The sequence below is a fragment of the Stegodyphus dumicola genome, chromosome 5 (genome assembly GCF_044657685.1).
Source record: "Stegodyphus dumicola isolate Sdum_Otavi_A_Nest chromosome 5, ASM4465768v1".
Classification (NCBI taxonomy): Eukaryota; Metazoa; Arthropoda; class Arachnida; order Araneae; family Eresidae; genus Stegodyphus; species Stegodyphus dumicola.
Window position 1 is genome coordinate 69,731,734 of NC_140772.1, and position 25,403 is coordinate 69,757,136.

At 33.7% G+C, this 25,403-nt stretch overlaps 1 protein-coding gene across 1 annotated transcript in view; it reads left to right on the plus strand.

The window, feature by feature from the left end:
- Positions 1-25,403, plus strand: part of LOC118183772 (uncharacterized) — a 514,823-nt gene that overhangs the window by 464,241 nt on the left and 25,179 nt on the right. The window contains exon 7 of the mRNA XM_085816747.1: positions 4,755-5,969. Coding sequence (XP_085672873.1) covers positions 4,755-5,969 — 1,215 coding nt within the window. The remainder of the gene's footprint in view (positions 1-4,754; positions 5,970-25,403) is intronic.

Here is a 25,403-nt window from a genome sequence, read left to right on the forward strand (position 1 = left end):
GGTGCCATTGCTGTTATGTACATCCAATTATATATCTAAGGACTTATAAATCTATATATCCAGAGACTAATAAAATCAGTGTTTTACCTGTAGTATGCAGATTTATCAGTTATTCAAGAACAGGGAAGTCGATAGTCCTGTAGTTCCACAAATCTGAATGAATAATCATAGGACAAAATTATGTGAACAGATGAAGCTCAGTTCCTAATAATTCGTTATGTCAACAACAGAACTGGTGACACTGGAGGAATAAGAATCCATATTTCAATAAGATAGAGCTTTTACAACACTTTACCACCAAAAGCTCATTATTCTCCATGAGAATGTAGATTGTGTACGTCTTGAATATTCCAGACACTAGGAAGACAGCCGAAATGGCGCATCGAAATTTTATTCCTTAGTGTCACAACGCATAGGCATAAATAGAATTGATTAATTTACACATATTTAAAAATATTAATAAATTTTAGAGTTAATGACACATTCAGAAACCACAGAATCGGTCCATGATGACATGCGTCAGACCTGTCCCTCGGAGACAAAATCTCCACCTGTTTAGGAGCTTCCCATCTCTCTAACAGAGACGCATCTTAGAACAGTCTTCTGTAATGTTCACGCAGTTGTAGTACTTCTTATGAGCCTGGTTCCCATCTACGGTTTGGAAGACTGTCTAGGGTTTGTTACAACTGCATTTTTAAGATGACCATTCTCAGAGCGACTAGTCTTTGTGGAATCATAATTAAATAAAACTACTTCATTTGCCTATAACAATGCTTTCTTAGACAAGGGCATGATACATATAACTAAAATAATCTAGGACTGTGGAAGTTCATATTAGAAAGGTTTCTATAAAATGGACCAAATATTCATAAACGGTAAAGGCTAGAACGGATACTTACATCCAAACGTATCGCCATATGCCAATAGATCATACAGAATAGAGCTCGTGCAACACCGAAGTGAACACATTTTCTTGACTAAAAAATCACTTAAAGCAAAATTAGATTAGTAAAAATATATGCTCTGAAAATGGCAACAAATGACATACATGCAACATACATGAACTTGTATTAAAATTCGGTGTTCCCAAGAATGTTCCATTAGAATTATTAAGTTATAACTTAATTTTAATAATTCTAAATTATATAATTATATAATTAATATGTTTAAAATTAAACTGTCTAACGCTGAAATTTTGGAAAGCAAACATTCTAAAACTTTTTCATAAAAATGTATTTATTTTGCAATTAGATAGTACTCCGTTTATTTGTTCCAAGTGTATAGCATTCAAATTGTAATCCCTTATTCCTTTCATACATTTTAGGCGTTGTTAAATTGGATATTGAGAACAAATCAGGCAGTTAATAAATGTATAGCTATAGACTGTTATAATTTGATTAAGTAGATAATAAATATACATTATTATTGGAATTTTTAAATTAACGAAAAAAAAAAGACTAACTTCAATAACAACGTGCGATATAAAATGAAAATACGGTGTGAGCATTGTTTTAAAATTTATTGTGATCAGTTTAATATTAATGCTACATCATGCAGATATGACTTCTTATTTTCTGTCTTGTATTCCTTTATTTAACAAATAGTTTTATAAATGTAATACTAAAATATCTCCTTAAATTTCACCAAGCATCCAGGGAATAAAAGTAAATAGAACTTATTTGAAAATGTATAAATTCTTTTTAATTGAAGCAATTACGTTTGTTGCTGGAAATCAACTTGTATGATAATAAGAACTGTATTTTAATGATGGTCTTTAGAAACAAAATAATATCCATTAATTAAAATCCCTAATTCAATTTTTTAAGATTTGTTTCATTTAGAAATTACAGTCATTTTAATTTTTTAAGACACTCAAGGATATATCAGTAAGAATATATCAGACTTTATAGAGCTAGAAAACCTATTTTGCTTTGGAACAGACGGAATCAATTTCTTGTCAAATATAAGTATAAATCAGACAATCTGTAAATGTAATTTTCATGAATATTTAGAAGAATTACTAATGAAATTCTCTGAACTATCAAATTTTGTGCAAGATTTGAAATAAATTATGTAAGTATTTTTTTTTACTTTATCAATAAAAAATGTAGCCTTATTTAAACACGTTTATTGTTACCAAAAGCAAACACCACTTGCTTTTATTTTATTAAAAAGAAAGTCCACAATTTAAATGAACGAGCGCAAAATGCATTAAAATTAGATATAGCGTTTTTTACGTTAACAATCAAGGAATAATTTCATTTTCTACATATCACTCACTAATGCACAGCATATTAGCGTACAGAGCATATGCATTTTCTAATACGATATAGATTAAAATTGATTCTATTGAGAGAGCTACTTTTCATGATCATCTACAGTACAGAGTACTGTGGATGCTCATGAGAAGTAGTAGCTTATATTTCACAGATAATTTATATTTTACAGATAATTTTTGATGAGAAAATGCTTTCAAAACCGAATTTTCAGTTGTGCATAGGTTTATATTTTGTCTCTGTGCTGTTGTATTTACAAATAACTTGCAAACAAATCTGAAATATTTCCAGCAACCTTGAATTTTCAATTCCAAGAGGATGCCGCCACCGAATTAAAAAAAAAAAAGAGATTATAGAAAAACGTCTATAGTACATGTTAAGTATGTGTTTTTAAACTTACAGATCTAGATCTTCTTCGATCAGATACGAATCCCACTTAGTTCTAACTAGACTGGTCCACGGAATCTGAGGTGTCACTGTCATTCCAATCACCAAGAAATATTTAATGTGTCAGCAGAAGTCTGCTGTGCCGCATCAGCCTTGTAAACGACTAAGACAATAGAAATGGAAAAATTATTTTGCAGTAGCTTATATTTGTTTCGGATACTTGTATTTTTGAAATTTATTTGAATATATCTTGTACTATACACTGCAACGTTTTTTCCTAATATCTTATTTTTTTCTCTGTTTCAACACTTTCTTGTTACAAAATAAATACCCTCAGAATAATGGTTGTAATGAAATAATTTATTATTAATTATTGCCAATTATTTACTCACATATTAATTCGGGCTATCAAAAGTTCTGCTGTTCTGTATAGGAACACCATGTTTATTGTCATATTCATTTGTTTTACAAAAAAATACAACTCTAAGAACTATCGTCTGCATTCGGAATAATTCTTGTCTAACGAAACATATCAGAATCTTCGTATCTAAAATGAACATCGGAAAACATAATAAATTAACTACCAGTTCTGTTCAAAATTTAACTATTTATCATTTTAATGACGATAATAATTCAAAATAGATAGAGAATAGACTAATACAAAATAGAAAGAGGGATAGGTGGATAGAGATACTTTTTGCCGACTTCTGGATTTCGAAGTATTCGAGAAAAGCTGATAAACAGCTCATTCATATTCTGCTCAAACGGTTCCATACTTTCTAGACTGTAACTAGAAAGGCGCTGTGTAACGGTTTTAATAAGAACAGATGACTGCTTGCTTTGTTATTGGTTTGTCTTTTCTTGGAAAATCTTCATCAATTTTGGCCGATTTCTTACCCGTTTTCGAAATATTCGCAAAACTGATAGAGAACACACTTAAATTCTGCTTTAATAGTTCAACAATCTTCTAGAAAGTTGTGTAAAAAAATATGATGCATTTATTGATATAATTTTAATGAATCTAACTAGTGTTAATTAGCTTTCAGCTAGTAATTAATAATAACTGAAATAAATTTGCATTTATTGTTTTAAATCGCTTAATTTGTCACTTAATAACTGAATAAATTTGGAGAACAAAGGTTGGGGTTGAATAAACAGTTTTGCTGAACACTAACACACTTAAAATATTGAAATTTTTGTAGTGGCAACACGCTTCTTTTAGGTCGCTCAGTTTGTTTATTAAATTCGAAAGAGAAATATATTAAGTTTTGCTGAGTGGCAATAAATGATTTTTATATTTCGTTAAATTGGAGTAAAATGTATGCATATAGAAGGTATGGACCTCATAGGGTGGGTTTTGAGAAATCTTATATAGGAAATGACCTTCCTGTACCTTTGAAGGTCATCGTGCAAAAACGAAATTCTTGAAAGTTTAGTAACTGATATTTGCAAGCGGAAAACAGAGGTGTCCGGAAACTAATGTAAGACATTTTAAATGAAGTTCATATGAAATTTATGATATAATTTCTAATTTTTTAAACAATCGTTGCATTTTTAGTCCATGTCACGTAACAGAATTGCCAGAAGCAAGAGAGCGATTAGTCACTGCTGAAAAATTATTTTATTTGAATATTTTTTTATTTATAACCTCACTGAGACCAAAAATACCAAAAATATTAAAAATATTTAAGAAAAAGTTTTTTTTTTTTAAATAAGCAATTGTTATAACTTATAGAATAATTAATGAACAAAAAAGTAGAAAAATTAATTTATAATATAGTTTAATGGGAACAATAAATGTTTCTTTTCACAGAATTCCTCAATAATTTTATATTAAGGGTAATAAAAGCATGAGACACCCTTAACAAATTTATAAATTTATAAGGATCATGGTTTATATTTCTGATAATGCACTTTAATAAATAGATTTTATTGCTTATTCGTCCATGCTGTTATTGCAGTTGTTTAGAACAAAATAAATACATAAATCTGAATCACAGTACTTGCAATATAAAGCTTAAAAGCAAATAATACATAGAATTATGATATATATGTATAATACATGTAATGGAAGTTTCTTGTAAATTTTAGATAGTGTCCAGCGGTCCAGAGGTGTTGGTGCAACTTTACAGTGCCCCTAATCAAGTTATGCACAATTCCTATGCTGAAATTAATGTAGAAGTGCGATTTACGGAAGCCTCCAACTTCAGAGCTCATAATGGACGTTGTGAATTTATCATTGATGGTTCAAAACGCCGACATGGACTTGTATATAATCCCCGTCATACCATTCCCCGAAACACGACGTGTTCCTTTCGTCTTCAAGGAGCTAGTTCTCATGATAGGATTTGGTTCTACTTTTTATCATATTTTGTCGAAGATCGGCACCCGTGGTCCAGGCGCGAAACTTGTGAAGTGGGAAAACTGGAAGTTTACGAGCCAGGTAGCTCTCGAAAGAGAGATGCTGCGGCACTTTTGGTCACGGGGAATCTCGAAGAGGAAACTGGCGACAGACAGACTTCTGAAAGAAAAACAGATGAGCCATCATACCGCTTTTGTGAGAAGACCTTTCCTAAAGTGTGCGCTCGTGCAGCTGACAACCCCGATTACGTCCCAGTCCGTCCATGCAAGGTTCCCGATGAGAGTTATTTGTCCCGCGGGCCGGGATTAATTTTCAGGCACAATGTTTACACCACTCCCGAATTATCCACCTCTAGCAGTTCATTTACTCTCCGTTATGAATTCGTGGACATGAGGCAACATGGCTCTCCAATTAGCAACACTCGTGGACCATGTAACAGGCGATTTGATAGCAGGAACAACCATATTGGTACTGTATCTTCTCCTAAGAATGTATTCTTCTTTGGACGAGGTGGGAATGAAAATGTGTCTTGTTCTTACGAATTTTTGGGGTTACCTACAGAGAGAATTGTGTTAACGTTTACGGATATACGTCTACGTTCTTCAAACTGTGAACATCATTATGACCCTGTTGTGCAAAGGCATACGTGTCGTCTTCTAAAGACTGTGAGGTCTACTACTCGGACAGCAATTATACACGTTGTAGAACGTACTACAGGGAATGTCCAGTCATCTCTCGCGTGTTTCTGCGATTTGAGATCTGAACCAAGAAGACCTCTAGTAATTGAGTCGGTGACTAGCTACGTAAAAGTCACTTTCACTGTGAGCAATATGTCACCCTTCGATGATTTCAATGACTTCGGATTCGAGGCTGTGTACGAATTTCTCCCTATAACTTTGTGTGAGGCCAACATTCATAGGAAAAATGGTTCCAGCGAAGGAGAAGTAAGTTTCTCTTTTTGTATCTTTTTTTAATCATATTATTATGAGTGCTGTAAATGACGATTTTAAAGTTAAAGCTGTATTTATTAATATTATCGAATATTCATACTTATTCATTTTCTAATTCATTTCTTCATTTCTTTCTTTATTTTTTCCAAATAATTATCTCAGTTTAAAATCGAAACGACGATATTCTGATAAAATATCATACGTTTCATTTGAATTTTTCAAAAATACATTATTCTAATTTTTGCTGTGCAGATCTTGTTAACGTATGTGAAGTTATAGATCTACTGAGAAATATTATTAGCAAGTTAAGTAATGGTAATTCATAAAAGTTCGTTCTGTACTGTTGACAGTACGTGTTCTTAAATTGTGAGATAACAGAGGTGCATCAGCGGTGTGTTAGGATACTCGAATTTGGGGATCCAATCTCATCGAAAAATAACATTTCGAGGGGGTCAGCAATAAGTAATACTGAAAATATTCTAAGGTGCATAAATTGAAGATATTATAATCACATAGCAGCGAATTTCAAATCCTCGGTAACATAAACAGGCAGGCTGTTGAGCTGGTGTAACAAATATAAAAAATTACCGGAAATTTAATTCATAATAGGTTAGTGTGAAACTTCAACAGTGCATTAATAATATACATTAAAATATACTACCCAAGACAAAAACATAATAAGAACAGGGAAATACATCAAAGTACTCAGAAATGTTAAATCGAAAATTGTGCAAAAATTCCAAAAGAAATACCATACACAATAACACACAAATGCGGAAATTAGAATTATTTTGTATAACGAAAGCATTTGTACTAAAAATTTCCCCGAAGACAGAAATCAAAAAGAGCATTTTATCAATGGGGTGTCAAAGCATCCTTCACCTCTGACATTCTACTAGCTATTCTGCGAATTATACCTAGAATTGAAGTATCAGAAAACATGGTGCTTACCTCTTAGATTATTTTAAAGGAATCAGTTAAAATCCCTGAGGTATATTACGAAATTTTATATTTTTGGTTACGAGAACACTGCCACTCTGTAATTATTCTCATGCAACTGACTGTCCCCTGACCGGGTTGGTTGCGAAGAAACGTTGACATCAAATTCCTTTTTGCAGGGAAAAGTGGACTTCAAGACTATGGCCAGCCTGACGGCCTCCGGGAACGGTTGAGGCCTTTTCTCTTCTTCTCCCCACCTTTTTCTTGTTATTTTCAACAAGGTGAAAATATTTTCGTGCCTCTAGTGTAAACACTTTTAAAAACTCGGCTTCTCTAAAATGACAACTTGCTTTAAATTCACCAATGGTTCGAATTAGATGTAAATTAATAGCTACTCATTGAAATACATTTCTTAAACTCTCCCTAACCAACGAGAAAAGAGCTAAATTTACGAGCAACAAGATTGCAGCTAAATTTAAAGGGACATTCTGATCCCTTTTTAAATGTAACATACCCTGTTCTGACGCAAAAATTGAATGAATGTTTTTAACCATATTTCTATCACAGCTTCGACAACGGCAGTAACAATCAAATCAGAAAAAATTTCCACTTCAGAAGAAGTCGAAAATTTCTTGCATCCCACGAGCGAAACAATGTAAAGGGAGTGGGAGACGCAGCTGTCCGAAAAGGCAGCTTGGCCATATAGATCGGAAAAGAGTACTAGCCTGGGAAAGAAAATCGTATGCTTTTCAGTTTTACAAATCCTTTCCGATAGCTTTTTAGGAAATGTAGCGCATTGAATAGAGAATTGTATTTAAATCATAAAAAAACTAAACTTATTTAGAACTAGTGCACAAATATTTAATTCATTATGCACTGTGAATTAATACACAACAGAACTACATTCTGCCTCTAAAGACATAAGTCTGTTTGGCATTAAAAAATGAAGGAGCTAAATCCGTCCACCAAATCTTAGCTCAAGATGACAATGCAGTACTAACTAAAACGGAATTTTTACTTCTTGGACCCACAACTGAATATAGAAATTTTCGATACGGTATAATTGAGAAATAATAAGATAACAATTCTCTATCAGACCTAAAGGAGTACTAATAGCCTCAGCAAACGTCAATGTATCGATGGCCGTCATCCTGGTAAGATTTGCCAACGTAAGTGATAAAGCGAAATTTATTAGGAAAGGCGAAGTGATTGTAGGATGTACTCCAGTGACTTGCATTAAACGAACCAATAGTCTACCACTTGTCGTAATTTTGGAGAGCCTAATATAGGAGATATTGCAGAATGCAGAGTTAAGCGCAGAATTGGTGAGTGCAGCCGAACGTCCATTCAAGAATTTCAAGATGTTTCCTCCCTCGCATCTTTTGACGTAGGTCGAACAGTTTGGCTCAGCACATAATTGATACTCGAGATCGTCCACCATACTCGAGAAAGTCTAAGACGTCTACAGATTGCTAAACAAGAAGAGGTAAGGAAACATTTAAACAGCATGCAAGAAACGACGTTATCGAGCCTTCAGCAAGTCCTTTGCCCTCCCCTATCGTGCTGCTCCTAAACAAATGTGGTTTGATTAGATTTTGCGTTGAATATTGCAGGTCGAACGTACCTAAGAGTAATCTGCGCTTCGCCTTTTAGATGCGCTTTGCATTTCGCTGTGTTTAACGTTCTTAATAGTTTGAAGCATAACTACTGATTTTATTCTGTGTTACATAGAGCAGCTGTACGAGTATTTTTGTGGATAATTTTAGAAGCGTTTCTTTCGGGAAAATAAATTTTATCTAGCTGCCATCAGTTCTCGGTGCATTCAACCTATATTACAAAGCCGTGTGCGCGTAACAGTATTGTGCAAAGAATTTTAGAAATAAGAATAATTTATTTTGCTGGCATCAGTGCTCTAACAGCATACGTGTAGCATCACTGCTCCAGGTGATTAGAGTTTTCAGTCCTTAAAAATAATGGTTTTTACTCTTATTTCGGTAGATAAGAGAAAGGAAGATTAGGTAATATTTTACGAAGGAAATGATGGAAGCTAACAGCAAAAGTTGAAGTGAATTTTTAGAAAAGTAAAATATTATATAATACTTATTAGGAGTTATATTTGATAACAGTATATTTTAATATTATTTGATTTATTTTCATCTGATTTTTAAGAGATAAAAATAACTCAAATGCTTTCTGTTTCGCCTCTCGCGTGCTGGCGAGAATACGCTTGTCCTCTACATCGGTTACTTATGTTTATAAAGAATGATTTGTCGGATCTGGGTTCGAAAAGAGCGCGCTCGAGTATTACTTCGGTCTAAAGTTAAGTTTTCAGCGTTTCGTTACGTGAGTGAGTTTTAGCTTGTGAAATAACGTTGGAAATGAAATCCGCTGCGTAAATAAGGGTTGGTGTATTTAATTATGGCAAAGCACACGAGGGCTATCTGCCTAAAGGGAGGGGTGCCTTTCGTGGAGGACTTTCTAAGGGAAACTGGCTCGTATACACGTTACACATGGGGAAAACCACGAAAACGCCCATGCAGCCAGCCCGTTCGCGGGATTCGAACCTCAGACCGAACTACCAGTGTTCAGCGTCTTTACCGCTCGGCCGCTGGTGGGCGCGCGTAAATAAGGGAGTTTTTCACTTTGTGTAGCATTCAGAAAATGAGTAACACTTCCCCAGTGTTTACATTTACGTTGTTCGAGTTCCAAATCGTTTCAAGTTAGAGAAAAGCGCACCAGGCTTATTCTCAACAAGTGAAGCTTTATATTATGGCAAGTGTCCATAATTTGTACATATAACTGCATTAAATGTTAAAAACGTCCAGAATGGTATTTTATTTTGACGTAATTGACTAAGCATTATATGTCTTATCCTGTTGCAGTCAGGTGACTACGAGCCTCCATTATGAATATAATTGCATTAATTGCTCAGGAAATTTGGAAGGTATTTTATTTTCAAGTGATTAACTAAGCATTCTGTGTCGAAGCCTGTTGCAGTCAGGTGTGTCAAGAATAATATCTTGTTATCAGAAAAATTTGAATTTTGCTTAATACTATTTTTTACCATTGGTCGCTGGGTTCCTTTATATTTTATTTATGACCATCGATTTGACGTATTTGGGGGGTTTCATGCATCCCGAGAATGCAGCTAAGGTTCCTCAATTGTCATTTCCATTACTTACTGACCATTAAAATTGTTGCCCTATAAAGGCGACGTGCAACAAACGTCACATTTCTATAAAAGTTACTTCTTGTTGGAATATCTAAATGTACGTAAGGTTTATCCTAAGTTGTTAACAGTTATCTGTTACTTTACTATCCATTCTAATTTCAGCTTACAAATTTTCGGATTTCTGTCCAGAGTGTTTTTAGAATCGCGGTTAAATGCAAATGAAGGAAGAGCGGTATTTAAAGTCGAAGTTCCACTGACTTCGTTAAAAAGACAGAAATTCTGACTAGCGCGCGTTGTCCTTTTGGCTACACTCTCTCAAAGCTATTTCTACGCTCGGCCGTATTTCAGGCACTTAATAGCTTCGCCGTTAAGTTTGCGTTTAAGGGGCCAACTCCTATAGAATTTTGATAGCTTCGGCTTTATCTTTTTAGTTATGTTTAGTTAAGTTTTATTGCTTAGTATTCTAGAGTTCAAGCCCATGTGAAGGCTTTTACGTACATCCTGAGAAAGGGCCAATTGTGAACTTTATTTTGAGGAATAAAGGGTAATTAAACATTCTGTAGTTTACGTTTCTCTCTGCGGCACTATAGCGATTATTCGCTTACCATTTCTCAAGGCTCCACACATTTAGCTATACATTACAGGTTGGAACATTATAAGCAGTCTAGCGCATTAGGCAGTTATGAGTAAGATGCCATTTATATTCTATATAAATAAGAATACTAGTCAGCGTATTTCTTCTTTCAAAATCTCATTCGAATGTTGGTTCTTTGGCGAAGTTTGTTATGCCTAGTGTAAGAAGCGGTTACCAGCACATGTCGGAATTCGACTGCGTGAGGTAAGGGCTTATCGGGACTGCAGTTTATCGTTCTTACGATATTGTTGCTCGTATTGGTCGGGATCCTATGACTGATGGATCCGCAGTGGGTCATATTAAATATTTAAACGTCACCAGAGGTCACTTTCCTGATCTTCTCAAGGAAAGTCTTTCAGTGTTTTAATTTTCACCCCAGAAGACAATTTATTAGGTTATTGAACACTATGTAAGATCTTAGAAACCCCATGCTAATAAAACTCGAGAGGGCATACATTTTATCTTCTCGGCCTTGTATAACTATGTCATGTACCCGGAGTCAGGAACTTGGCTCGTTTTCAGAGACACACAGACAGTTCAACGAAGTCTGCAGCACTACTGGCTATTGACACGGCAGCACTTGTTGCGGCTACCTTTGATGCTGCGGAAGAGACAAGCATACCGATAGTGATGCAATGAATGGCGACAGGGGGCACAAGAATTGCACCGCATCGTCTTTTCAAACCAATCGCTTTTCTGGGTAGAGTATCATTATGGAAATGTCCGCTTATAGAGTCATGAGGAGAATGAACTTCGTCAGCTTGCATCCATCATAGACATAGGGCGCAGTTTCTGGCGTGATGGTATAGATGACATATGGTACACCTTCCAGTCACTTTTTTATTCAGATCACCGGTAGTTTGGATAGACCTGTTATTACTAACTATTTAAATCCCGTTGCTGTGCTCTATTTTCGAAACCTGCATCATTTTTCAACAACATTATGTGGTATTAACCACATAATGTCTGTGGTACCCTGACCTTCCTTGATATATAGGAGATTCTACTATTGGTATGGTCATTACGTTCCCCAAACGCTTAACTATTGATAACTTATAGTCACGGGTTGCGGACAAACTAATAATAGTAAATTATGAGAGCGTACTAATTTGTTAAAAGCTTGCCTAAGATAAAATCATACCAAATTCAGCTTTAAGTTAGGAGTTGATTTATTAGAAAATTATTACTTATTTTGGGAGAGTCCGGAAACTTTGGCTTAGTCGAAAATAGTAATAAATTTTAGGCCATTCCTTCCGTGCAAGAAATTTTTACAACTTTAGCCAAATGCACTCTTCGCTTAAAATTTAGTACGACTGATGTTCCTAATCTGAAAAAATTACAATGGATTTTATATTATTCCAGGTAATGAAAAAGTAATTTATTATTATAAAATTAAGGAAAAGGAAATATAATGACTACTAACAAAGACGTAACTTTTTTATCCATTTTGTATGATTATAATGATATGTTTTAATCAATAAGAAAGGAAATAAATGTAATTTAAAATATATTTGCTTTATGAAATCGTAATGTTTAATTCGATACACGTAAATGAACGCCATGATTTAAAAAGGTTTTTTGATATTTCTGCATTTTCATAACATAATAAGTAAAAGAAGATCAAATAAATATAACTACTAATGACAGAAGCCAGGAATAATTTAAAATTGGCTTTAATTTCTTCTAAATAAAAAGTTATGGTACATATATATAAACTTATGTTTTCGTTTTTGTTTTCCCATTAACGAGTCGTTTTCCAGCAATAAGTTCCTACTGTCAGTTATTCTATAAAAAATGAAAGAATGATTTGAAAGCACTGAGGTTTTTGTTGAAAATGTCTCTCGCAATTAAAAAATACATTAATTTCACTTTACGTTTCATTATTATGTGTTTAAACTCAATCTTATCAAATGTTTGAAGTAAGGCTTCGTTTACAAAATGGCATTTCGGTATAAGAGGCATAAGCTGAGTTCTTTTGCTAGGCAACACTAGTTTAAGAGTTTTGGCTAGAAGATTTAACTTTTCAAATTTATGCCAACTTGGTATTAGAACCGACCGATTATAGCGAAGCATACACGAATTGATATTCGAGCAACTGTTTCGCTGGGTCAGCTACATATTTACGCATAAGCGGCTACACCTCACTCTACTGGCAATGGTTTAAACCCCTGTTAAACAAGTATGAAAGGATTTAATGACTTTTTTGATTCCTTAAACCACAAAGCCTTCTGATCGAAATCCTTCGTTTGAATGAAGTCTTAAGGTTTATTTTATTCCAAAGCCATGAAAAACATGAACTCTAACTTGTGGATAGGTAAAACCAAAAATGCACAAAAGCGTTAACCCTTTAAACAATAGTCAACGAAATGAATTTCATTCTGCAGTGGTAAGCAGTCACAGTAAGAAGGGATCTGAAAAATATTTCTCTCTCTCTCGGTACTCTTTCCATGTGGCTTGAAATCTGTGACAGAGTTCATCAATCAGAGTGGCTCGCGAATGATGACGTTCCAGTTTCTTGGCATCCAACCCCCAGATGGTCTTGATGGGTTATAAATGTATAGAGCCTACTAGCCAAACCGAGCATCCTCTGTATCACAGGCAATAAGCAGTTTGCATTATTTTGTTAAAAGATGGAATCACGTAGACCTCGAAGACAGGGCACATTCACTCGCTTTAACCCATCAGAAATGCAACGGGGGCTATCCACATTACCAACTAAACTACATCCAGTGCAACAAACCCAGTCGTGAATTCTTGAAATGGGGTGCAGAACACATTTATTTTAATGCAACTCAAAAACTCATGGCAAAACGTCAACGCAGATAGGTGGAACAATACTTCGTCCAAATTAGGCTTAGCATTGAAGTAATTAAAACACATATTATACATAAAAAGAGCAATACAAACTGATTTTCTTTATCAAAAAAGGAAACGCTCACACATAATAAGCAAGATGCATGCCCAACCAGTCACTAAATGTATCCAAATACGAGCAAAAATACACAATATGCACTGCTCAGCGAATACCACGCGACGCTGACCGCGAAATGCAATACGGTGTTGATTGCATTGAAATAAAAATGGGAGAACTTAAAAGTGCAGACTAAATCCAACTTTAAATTTGTATATACATTTTAACACCAGTCGATATGATTAAACGAAGTTAAATAATAAATAAATAATATTGTATAAATATTAAACGAAGGTGAATCAATTACTATTTTATTGTTTTATTTGACAGTATAACTGAAGCATTGCGCTTCAGTGAGGACATATTCTCATTCTCTTTACCTATTCTAATATAAGATAATTGAAAATAAGGTATAATGCGTGAATGAAAAGAAGTAGGAATTACATTTAAATATTTGCACTTAAAACGCATTCTTAAAACAACCAAAAAAAAAAAAAAAAAAAAAAAAAAAAAAAAAACCTGCCTAGCTCTCTTCACTAAAATGAGCAGGCGATGGATATAACTTTACCTTAATTGATCAGTATCTTCCTGGAATTTCAAACAATACTTGATAATTTTTGTAATTATACAGGAGACGAATCTGTACTAACATAATTCTTACTTTTTTAAGTAGTGAAGAAAATCTAATACTGTCATATTCGTTTTCTCCGCACTACTGAATTTACTATTCGGGATTATTTAGGCAGCTGATTTTTATTACAAGATTATAGGAACTTATTACACATCATATGTAGAGACATTAGGTTATTTCGAAAACAGGAGGTTTGAAAAATGAGAAACACCTTCCACGAGAATCGAACCACGGACCTCTGGAATACGTTCCGAAAGTGCAGACCACCACACCACGAAGGCATAGTATTGAGGCGGGAGAAATACATTAAATACCCCCTTTTAAAGGGCGACTGGGGTTTTTAGGGGACCCAATCGTCAAATCCTGGTTTCGAGAATCATCATCTACCACCCCTTTAATTCGGACGCCAGATGCCACTTGTAGAGACATTAGGTTATTTCAAAAGCAGGAGACCTTGAAAAATGAGTAACACCTTCGCTGTGAATCGAACCACGAACTTCTGGAATACGCGCCCAGCGTGCACACCACCACACCACGAAGGCATGGTAGGAAGGCGGAAGAAATACCTTATAAATTAACTGAAAGCAAGTTACGTATTATTGCGAAATGTCGATGCTGGTGCCAACTATAGTACAAATGCTATCCTTCAGTACTTGCGCAGTTGTCCGGTGCACGTTTTATTGACGAATACAACCACGAAAGTACTGGGAAAGGAGGGGGGAAGTATCTTTTATGTATATATATATATATATATATATATATATATATATATTATTGGCTGGTTTAGTTTCATTTACATCATCATAATTACGTAAGAATCATATGACATAGATTTGTTTACATAATTTTAGATTATTAGATTATTGCATTATTTGATTTAATTTACGTAATTAAATTTAATTTACATTATTAGATTTAATTATCTTATTTTACATTATTATATTTAATTTAATCTTTTACATATTCGTTATTTTTCTTACATATTCCCCCCTTCAAAAAGAAAAACGCGTAGCGACAGATAAGTCTTTTAGCAAATGGGGGGGGAACATAAATCACAAAATTTTGATCCTGTAAAGTATAATTTATAAATATAATTTTTTTAAATAAATTTTTAATTTTTAGAGTCCTATTGAATTTTTCAGCATTTCAGTTCAACAGTCTTATTGTTTGAGAGTTCACATAATCATAATTCTTCAGGTAAGGTTCTTGTTATCACAGAATATCACAAAATAAAATTTTACATAATCATTATTTATAATTAAATGTAATGCACATAAATATTTATGACATTAATTTCCATACTGATAAATTATATTTTAACACCATAAATACAATAGGAGTTACAGTTTCAGAAATTATGGTTTCACCGCTATTATCTTTCATTTACAATTCCTGATTTTACCAAACTGGAAGTCCTCTCAATACTTCTAAACAAACATCCATCAATAGGGCTATCCTCTTGAGCTAAGCAGTGCATTGGTGGCCCAGGGTGCCTAGGCAGTTACTTGAAAAGGCCTCCGTTCCATGGATAAGGTAACTGGCCTTTGAGAACTGCATTAATACATTCCACAATGAAAAAAGTATAATAATATTAAAAAAATTTCACACAGTGATGAAATGAGAGCCTCCAACATTATCTTACATGAAGAGGGTAAAAAGAACAACTGTATAGAGGTAATTGCTGGCTTTTGTTTAAGAACTTCCCTCAATATACTGTATACTTAACATACAATCATCCATAAATTTTAACATGCACTTACCATAATTTCATATTACTTATCTGAACTAATTTCACTTTATTTTTCACATCAACTTCACTTTTAGAATAATTATAAAATTCCTATTCATAATTTTCAACAATATTTCAAAAATATAAAAACTTATCTTAATAACCTTCCCTAAAAATAATTAAAAATCTAAGAATTCTTTACTTACTTTTTTAAATTATTAGAATTCAAATTTCTAATATCATTAAATTATATTTTTTCATATCACATTGTTACATTTTTAATGTTCAGTTTATTACAAGAAATATCAGTTCCCAATGTTACCCAAAAGCAAAAGCGAATATCATTTTCTGGCACGAACTTCAAGTGTAAATGTAATCCTATAACTGCGGAAGAACAACCTAATTTATTCGCAGAAGAGCCATATTAAGGTACGCAGTTCGATGACCTTGAAAGCACTGGAATGATTTGAAACGTTAACACTCGGAAAATATTCGTCATTTTACTATAAACGAACGCTGAATTATTTTTGAAAGGCTGACACTACATTTCTATTATTCAATTTTTTTTCACATTTTTATATTGCTGTTGAATTACGTTGCACTTATTAAATCGCCACATATGCTATATTAAATTTCGAAAGCATGGATTTTAACTTTAAATACACTTGTTTTGGCACGATTGAGTAGTTGACTTGCTAATTCCAGGTTCCATAAAAAGAGATATCTTGACGATTAAAACATGAAAGCATTAAGTAACTAATTCGCTTTCACAATCGTGGCCACAATTTCGATGATAATACTTCTGTGAAGCACAGGCGCACTTTCATGATGTAAAACACATTTGTTTCCCTAAACATTTAAGAGATGGCTGTACACTTCGTTTTCACTAACGTTAGCACTTTTGGATACTCGATATACATTATGAATTTCCGTTACATATGGAAGTTTGAAGAGATGGTTGGTTATTGTAGACACTGCGATGACATTTCCACTGGAATTCTACCGCACAGGACATGTGTCCTGTCCACTCAGTTGTAATAAATTCAGGAGCAAGAATTTTGCAGATTTAAATCTTCACTTTTACTTCCTTGTACGAAGTAAAAAGGAAGTATTGTAATCGCGAAAAGTTTGTGCACCTCGTATTTTGGTTGCAATCGGCCGCATCAAACGTATATAAATATATTTATATATATATCCACTCTGTTACCCGGCTCAGTGATCTCAGTTTCTTTACTCTTATATGTTTGTAAATTGTGCATTTTTTGCTTTAAAAATGATTGAATTATGTTGTTTTTATCTTCCGGTTAAGGATTTTAGCCTTTAGTAAATCTGTGTGCAATATTTTTAGAATTATCAGCAATTTTAAAGTTGTTTAATTGCCGCTAAGCCTGTTTTTAATGGCGGCCATTGATGTTTACATTTGAAACAGGAGACTAGTGGATTTGTTGCCAATCTAGAGAAACTTAGCTTCGCAAGAACAAAGATAACGCATTCATTTATTATTGAAAATTAAATCATGCTTAATTCTTTCTGGAATTTTTTCCAGGAAATAAGCGTTTGAGATTTTTTACTTCGTAATTTTTAATATAGATATTTTGAGTTTTTATGTATTTTTGCCTTCTCGCGAAGTGAGAACTGAATTAATTAAATGAGAAATACTCAATCGTCTGTGAAAAACTGTTTCTTTTTCGTTTTGTTTGCTTAATTACTTTTATACATAGTTCTAGCTTTATTATAGTATTTGAATAGAACATGTGGCAACGATTAGATGATTCTTTAAATGATATACATTTTGTGCATTCTGAGTTATAATATGAATAAAATATAATACTGTTAAGTAAACCTAGCGCCAGAGTGTCGCTATGGTGAACAAAGTGAATTTTAAAGAATGCATTTATTCTATTGTGGTTTATGCGCTGTCGGCGAAGTAGGTTTAATTCAATCTAATAAGTTTAAATAAAATGCAAGAAAAAATGTGTATAATTTAATATTCCGTACAAGGAATTCATGTGGTGTACACATCAGATTTTTTATTTTCAACATCATGTTGCGGCTACACACAAGTCGCCACATTAACTGTGCCTGTTCCAACTGACTTACATTTTTGATAATTTTTTAGCAAGAAAGAAGCAACAGACAAACAGCAGTGTAGCTAGGCCAAAGCGTGGAAAAGCAAGTGCGTAATATCCAATCAGTAAATTCAGTAGATTCAGTTTATTACAAGAAATATCAGTTCCCAATGTTACCCAAAAGCAAAAGCGAATATCATTTTCTGGCACTAGTAATCTATCTAGTAATGTTCAGGAGGATATCTTAAGTCAAACTGAGTTAGTTTTGGTTCTCAAAGTATTTTGATTTGACCGTTACTATTGCTCTAAAATTACTATTGGCTGGTTTAGTTTCATTTGCATCATCATAATTACGTAAGAATCATATGACATAGACTTCTCTCGAAATGACTCAGTGCAAACAGACGTTGCTAATATATATATATATATATATAACTGATTTTTAACGCAACCTAAGATTTACTTTCAAATAGAATCAGGAAATTTAATTTCCAACATAAAAATTACTGTGCTTCAAGTTTGAGTTATATATTAATTCGAACAATAAAAAGAAAATTATTGGAGTATCAAGAATAGTTGAGTGAATGTTAAGACTCGCTGAGTACTGAAGTTCCCTGACTAAGAATTAAGATTTCGAATTATAAGATACGAATACTCAGTAAGTCACTACTAAGTGTCACTGACGGAATATTAAGACTTACTGATTGGATATTACAGTATCAAGCCTACTGACACCGTGAAATAAAATATTTGATGTTACCAAAAATTCATCAGAACAAGCACGCCATTTACTGTTTTAAACCACCTACTTTCTTAGCAACTAAAATAAAAAGACGCGAACTTGCTTCAAAGCATGAGAACTTCATAAATGTTTTTTTATTATCAGGTATAAAATTATTATGGCTTTGGTAAAAGAGTCTTTCCGTTTTGTCATTCATTGAAACTACTTCATTAACTATCAATTCAGTGCATTTGTTATAGTAACAGCCACATTACAAATCAGAGAACATATCTTGGGATATATTGTAGTAATAGAAGCTTTATATTATTAAGCAAAGACAAATGATGAAAACAAATCTGACATAATGTTAAAATATTCTATTAATTTAAAATTCTGTTATGTCAGAATGTATACGGATGCAGCTTAATGAAGAAAATACGTTTACTTTATATTCATAATTAATTGTTATATATAATTTATAAAATAGTCAATTTTGAAACTAATAGCTGTTATGAACATTTGATAGATACAGTATGATTCATTTTTATACAGTTCTTCGTAAACCTGAGTTGAATTTTCAGTAAATTAATAGCAGATTCTTGGTATTGAGAAACCATATTTATTTCATTTTCTTTAATGATGTCAACAAGGTTGACTTCGTCTAAAGAGCAGAAATCTCTGGCATCTTTACCTCTCAGCAACTCTCAGGAAAGCATACTTCGTTGATCATTAGGTTAGGCTAGATTAGTTGTATATGGCAAGGATCAAAAGTTCTATTTGCCTAAGGGAAGGTATTCCTTTGCAGGGAGTATTTCAAGAAAAACTTGCTTCTTTGACGCTGCATGCGGGAAAAAACGTGAAAACCTTCTTCTGGGATCGAAGCCGAGTCGAACTCCGAGAATCCAGCTGTCTAACTACTTGGCCTCTGTGGGATCGGCCATTGATCGTTGGTCATGAAAAACTTTCAGTCTTCCATGCTGAAGAGAGTGCTCATTTGCTTGTCATAAATCATTTTCTCTGGGGAGCAGCGGTGCTTAGAATTTATTAAGCCACAATATGCTGCTAGTATTTACTAGTATATCTCCTTGCTAAATTTGTCTCTAACCTTTTGTATTGGTAATTTTTGATACAGTCATAATTACTTAGGTTATTTATTAGCTCATGTTTTTTCCACAGAAAAAAAGAAAGACATTTTGTTTAGCCCTTAGAAGCAATACATCTAACGTTTGAAGTTTGGGGTCGTCATGAAAATGTCCGTACTGAAAACCATGCGGCGTTAATAATTATTTGAAGGATTTTGTTTCGGAAAACCTACAGACTTTTCCTGTGTAATTTGGCTGCTATAGCCCGAAAAGGAAAGGCACATATAAAGAGACTAGCTTAGAGACGACGATGAATCTCTCATTTTATATGGCAAATTTAGTTTGACATCCAAATGATGAACTAAGGGTGCTTTAATAGCTCTTGAGATATGTTATTTAAACAAAAGCTTTGTGCCCAATATGACTTCAAAGTATTTAAAGCTTTCGACATGAGGAAAGATATGACCCTGAAAATAATACTATGGTCATTCACTTGCCTTTGTGCTGACAAAAAAAATCAATATCCATGTTTTGTTGGCTTTAACTTTTATTTCCGATTTAAATCACGTTCTACACTGCTGATGGCTACTTAGAGCATGCTTATTGCACTTTGCATTCTTAAAGAAGTTCGTTGTAATAATTGTGCCGCCTGCGTATATTCCTTTCGTGATTTCAGATTTCAGCCAAAAGTCATTAATGTATAAACTACAGAGCGTTGGTCTCAGTAAGGATCCCTAGGGAGCTGAAGCTATTATTAGCTCGATGCCAGAAATAGTTTCGGTCATTTTACTTAAATAGCCTTGGTAAAAGATTCTGCCTTTAAAATTTCTGCCTTTGAGATAATAATTAATCATGCGGATGAGAGAAGGAGAAATATGAGCGTACGAAGTTAGAACTCCAGCCGATCGAAGTGACTGAAGTTCCTCGCACTAGTAATAAATTCGAGAATACTGTTCTGCATGATTACTAAATACTATTTTGTGTGCGCAAATTCGAGAAAATGCTATAGAATGTAGAAACTAATCTCTAATTATCATAGAATTACAATTCGAATGCTCGAAACTAGTTTTTAACTAGCATAACACTTATACTTTCATTAAAAGGTTTTAGTTACGTAAGGTTCCGTAGATAGTGCATCTTAATTCTCGTATTTTGCGAGAAAGAACTAATAACAATGGCGATGCCTAAAGACAAAAATATTATGAGTTCCGATTTTAATTTCTCTAACTATACTGCAAGGAAGTAGCAGGCTAGCAGATGGCTGGGATATGGATCTGATATCTGCAACAGAAATTAAAGAAAAGGACTTAACCGAAATTATTTCTAATAAAACTTTGTATATAATATGGCATACGGTAAGGCCTATCTTATAAATATAATTAAAAAAGGGGTTAACCAATACTCTTCTTAATTACCCTTTATATACAATACTGGATAAGGAAAAGGCTATCTTATAAACATGACTAATCTTCCCTGCTTTTAACCGAGTGAACACGGACGAAGTGTCTTTTTATTTTTAAAAATTGAAGCAGTATGAATCCTTCACCCAAATTGGAAACAATACGGAACCCATGGAACAATACGTTATAATTCTCTTTAAAATACCTCCCATAATACAATGAATACGATTGCGGATATCAATGACCACAGTTTTGTGAGAGGAGGATATCAAGGACCACACTTTTGTACAGTCAATATCAGTCAGTCAAGGTGGGGTTAATGCAGGTCACACCCCAGCTTGACTGACTAATATTGAAGATATAAAGCGAGATAAGAAAGAAAGAAGCTTTCATCATTATTGAGAAACCTATAAATAATATTAACATTTTACATAAAACTTAATATGTAGTAAGAGAGATTTTATCTTTTTTATAGAATTTTTATCTTACCTGTTTGTATAAGAATGCAAACCAAACATTTTTTCATTTTCTTTATTCCCTTTTCTGAGGCAGTTGAGATAATGCCAACCCTTTATTTCTTATTAAAGCCACTACCACTTACCTCTGAAAAAGAATTCATTTAAAGAACAACACTTTAATATTTTACAAATGCTGTTTCCCTGAGCATTATGTATTGAAAATTACAACCTAACTGAGGAATAAAATGCTTTAACACAAAAGAACTTCAAAGTAAAGAGCGCACAGTTTTATGTAGGCCTTAAACCTAAAAGTGTAATTACGAAGCTTATTACGTTCCCTTCTTTGAAGATGCTTTTTCAGAAGTAGGTGAAGAACTTAGAACCAGTAAAGACCTTAGATTACATTTGATTTTGTAAAACTGGTTTTCAATTCAGTTACGTAACAGTTACTTATCATTATCTTTGTTAATTATTGTGCAAGAGTATTATTTTGTAATTCTACCTGCTTTAGAACTAAAAAGGATAATAAATCGTTGCTTGTTATTAGAGCAGGGACATAAATAGCAGATAAACTAATATGGAATATATAAACATATTGTACAAGAGTGCACAAAGAAAACGAAAGAATTTCCAGCAAAATACTTTTTCTTTACATAGAATTAAATGCGGTGAGGATACAAGTTACGAATGAAACATGTCCTGCTTTTCCATTCAGCATTCAAAGTATACTTCAGCATATGAAGCATGTGAGGCACATAAAGGAAGTGCATTGTTTTAAAAAAGTACTGACTACATATTCTTTTGTCACTAAATAGGGTTTTATAACAGCATTAATAACATTAAACTTAAAAAAAAATATTACATTTAAATTTCTGTGACGTCAAAGATATTTATTTATTAGTAGAGTCCATTTCCTGATCCTTACTCTAGGATATCTTTTCCATTTCAATTATTATGTAATTACCCAAGTGACTAAAAGTCATCCGCGAAGATATGCACAAAAAAAAAAAAAAAAAAAAAAAAAAAACTCAGTAAATAAATACAGCAAATTATACTGATGTTATCACACCGAAATAATAAATATGTAAAAATGATACATTTCCAAGACATTTATTTTGATGTTTTCATATGCTTTTGACTGAGTTTAGATAGGAATTACTTTATTTTCAACTTAGATCTCTTTTGGTTTGTTTTTTAAAAAAATCGAGAATTTAGAAAATAGGTGTAAATGAAAAGCGCCAGAAATTAAAATTCCTTTCCTTCTAGTGCTGTGCTAATGACATGTAGCAGATAAATTTTCTCATTCATTTCTCTTAATTATGTGAACTCTCCTTGTAATTATCGCCATTTTTAGGCCTTTGTTTATTACTGCATTTATTTGTTGAAGCTTTTTAAAAAAATACTCCGTTATGCGTATTTTTTTAAATACTTGAAGTATTTAAAAAAATACGCATAACTTCAAATTATTTCTTATAGGCTATTAAAAGGAACGTTTGGAGATATTACGCAACATTTAATAATATTACTGCGTTCTACGCGTTCGTAGATTTGGAGTGATTGACGACAACACTTAATGAAGAATGACAACACAATTTATTGGCCATTATTCTCACGACAGCTCCAAAAACACGTTTACAATCGTCGAAAAACTACGACATGCACGCTGAAACAATCAGCAACACAGGGCAGCTGAACAATCAGAAACAATCAGATATCAGGCTATAATGGTGAAGATAGCTTCACGGCGAAACACTAGAGTACAGCTCCCGACTCGTTCGGTCTATCTCGGAACTAAACGTACTCTCGAGACTGCACGCTGCAACTCGCAATACGACGATACACTCGATAGACTCACGATGCATTCTTTGTACACACTGATATCCAAACGAGACCCTAGACTGCTACTTCGCGTACAGGTAGGGTTTCTATAACTATTGGCCTGCCTTCGTGAACATTTTGGGCCAAACCGATAAGAATTTGTTCCAGAATGTTCTCCATCCGTCTATGGTATATCGCCAATTTTGTCGCCAAATGGGCGATTTCACATTAAATCTGGCAACTTTGCCTTCCGTTGCCGCTTTCTGGCAACCCTAAACCCGCTTTGCGTGGAAGCTATTCTACCGCAGCTGGACATTTCGTAACACTGCCCCCTCCCAAGGACAGCACGTCCCGAACAGTCCTTGACCAATTTCTATTCGAACAAAAGTTAATAAAACAAATCAATAAGATAAGTAAAAAAATACACTATTTTAAGACTTATATACACAAATTAGCCACATAAGAATTTTAAATTTTATAAATTAATGTTCCGAATGTAATTTCGTAATTTCACTATCAATTTCTACTAACGCAACAGTCGCATTTTCACTTTTTCCCACTTCCACTTCCGGCACTTGCGCATCAAAAGCTTCTTTCATTTCTTCGTGTTTTCGTTTCGTTTTCTTTAAATCCATTAGATGTTTCATCCATCATTTCTTGATCTTTCTCAGACACTTCACCATCTGCTTCCTTCATTTCTTCGTCCTTTGATTCTTCGGTTGCCTCTTCTTTTTGTAGCTCCGGTTTCTTCTCTAAGTTCCACTTCCATCTGTTGGGGTTGCTCTCGCAGCTTTTCTTGGACGACTTTTATTTCTTCTTGTCCGGCTTTCATCTCAGCCTTCATCTCTTCATATTAAGCTTTTATCTCATCATATCCGGCTTTGATAAGCCCACTTTTGACAACAGTTGTTGCATTTTTACGGGTTCATGGGTTTAGAGCGATTGCCGAGAACACTTGAGAAAGAATAAAAACACAATTTATTAGGCAGTATTACTCAGGAGAGCTCCAGAAACACGTTTTCAGTCGTCGGTAAACTACGACAGGCCCGCTGTAACAATCAGCAACACGGCCTTCAGGCTATAACGATGAACACAGCTTCACGGCAAAGCATTAGAGTACAGCTCCCCAATCGGTTCAGTCGTTCTCGGAACTCAGCATACTCTAGAGACTCTTCACGCTACAACTCGCAATGCAGTCGACGATACACTCGATAGACCCGACAAGGCACTGGTATATCGCGAATTTTGTCGCCAAATGGACAATTTCGTGCCAAATCTGGCAACCTTTCCTTCTTTTGTCTTTCTCTAGCAACTCTAAATCCGCTTTGGGGAGAAGCTATCTTACCGCATCTGGACATTTCGTAACAATATATATTAAACAAAAATTACCAAAAATAATTATTAGGCGAAATGTTTTAATTTTAATTAGTGAAATGTGGTTCATAATGTAATTCGCATGTTACAAACATGTTTATTTATTTACCTTTTATAATCTTTCCATTTACATGTGTTAGTGTGTAATGTCCATACTTCCCCACTACTGTGCAATAATGAAGTGGTTTCATTTTAATTACTTATGCATAGCATGAAATATCAATTTAGTTTTTTGGCCAATTTTAGTAATATTAGTTTGATAAAGAAAATGCTGGAATTTTATTTGTTATATATTGATTATGTTCCTCCTCCTCACAATAGCTTCAAAGCTAAAAATTAATTCTTATATATTTTAAATGGCTTAGATTTCTGTATTAGAAGATGCTCTGTTAAATGTATCAGTGGAAATTTACTTTAGCAGCTGCCCTTGATTAGGTTACGGAGGTGCATAATAAAGAGGATGCGAAAAACCTATTACTTTTATTCCTTG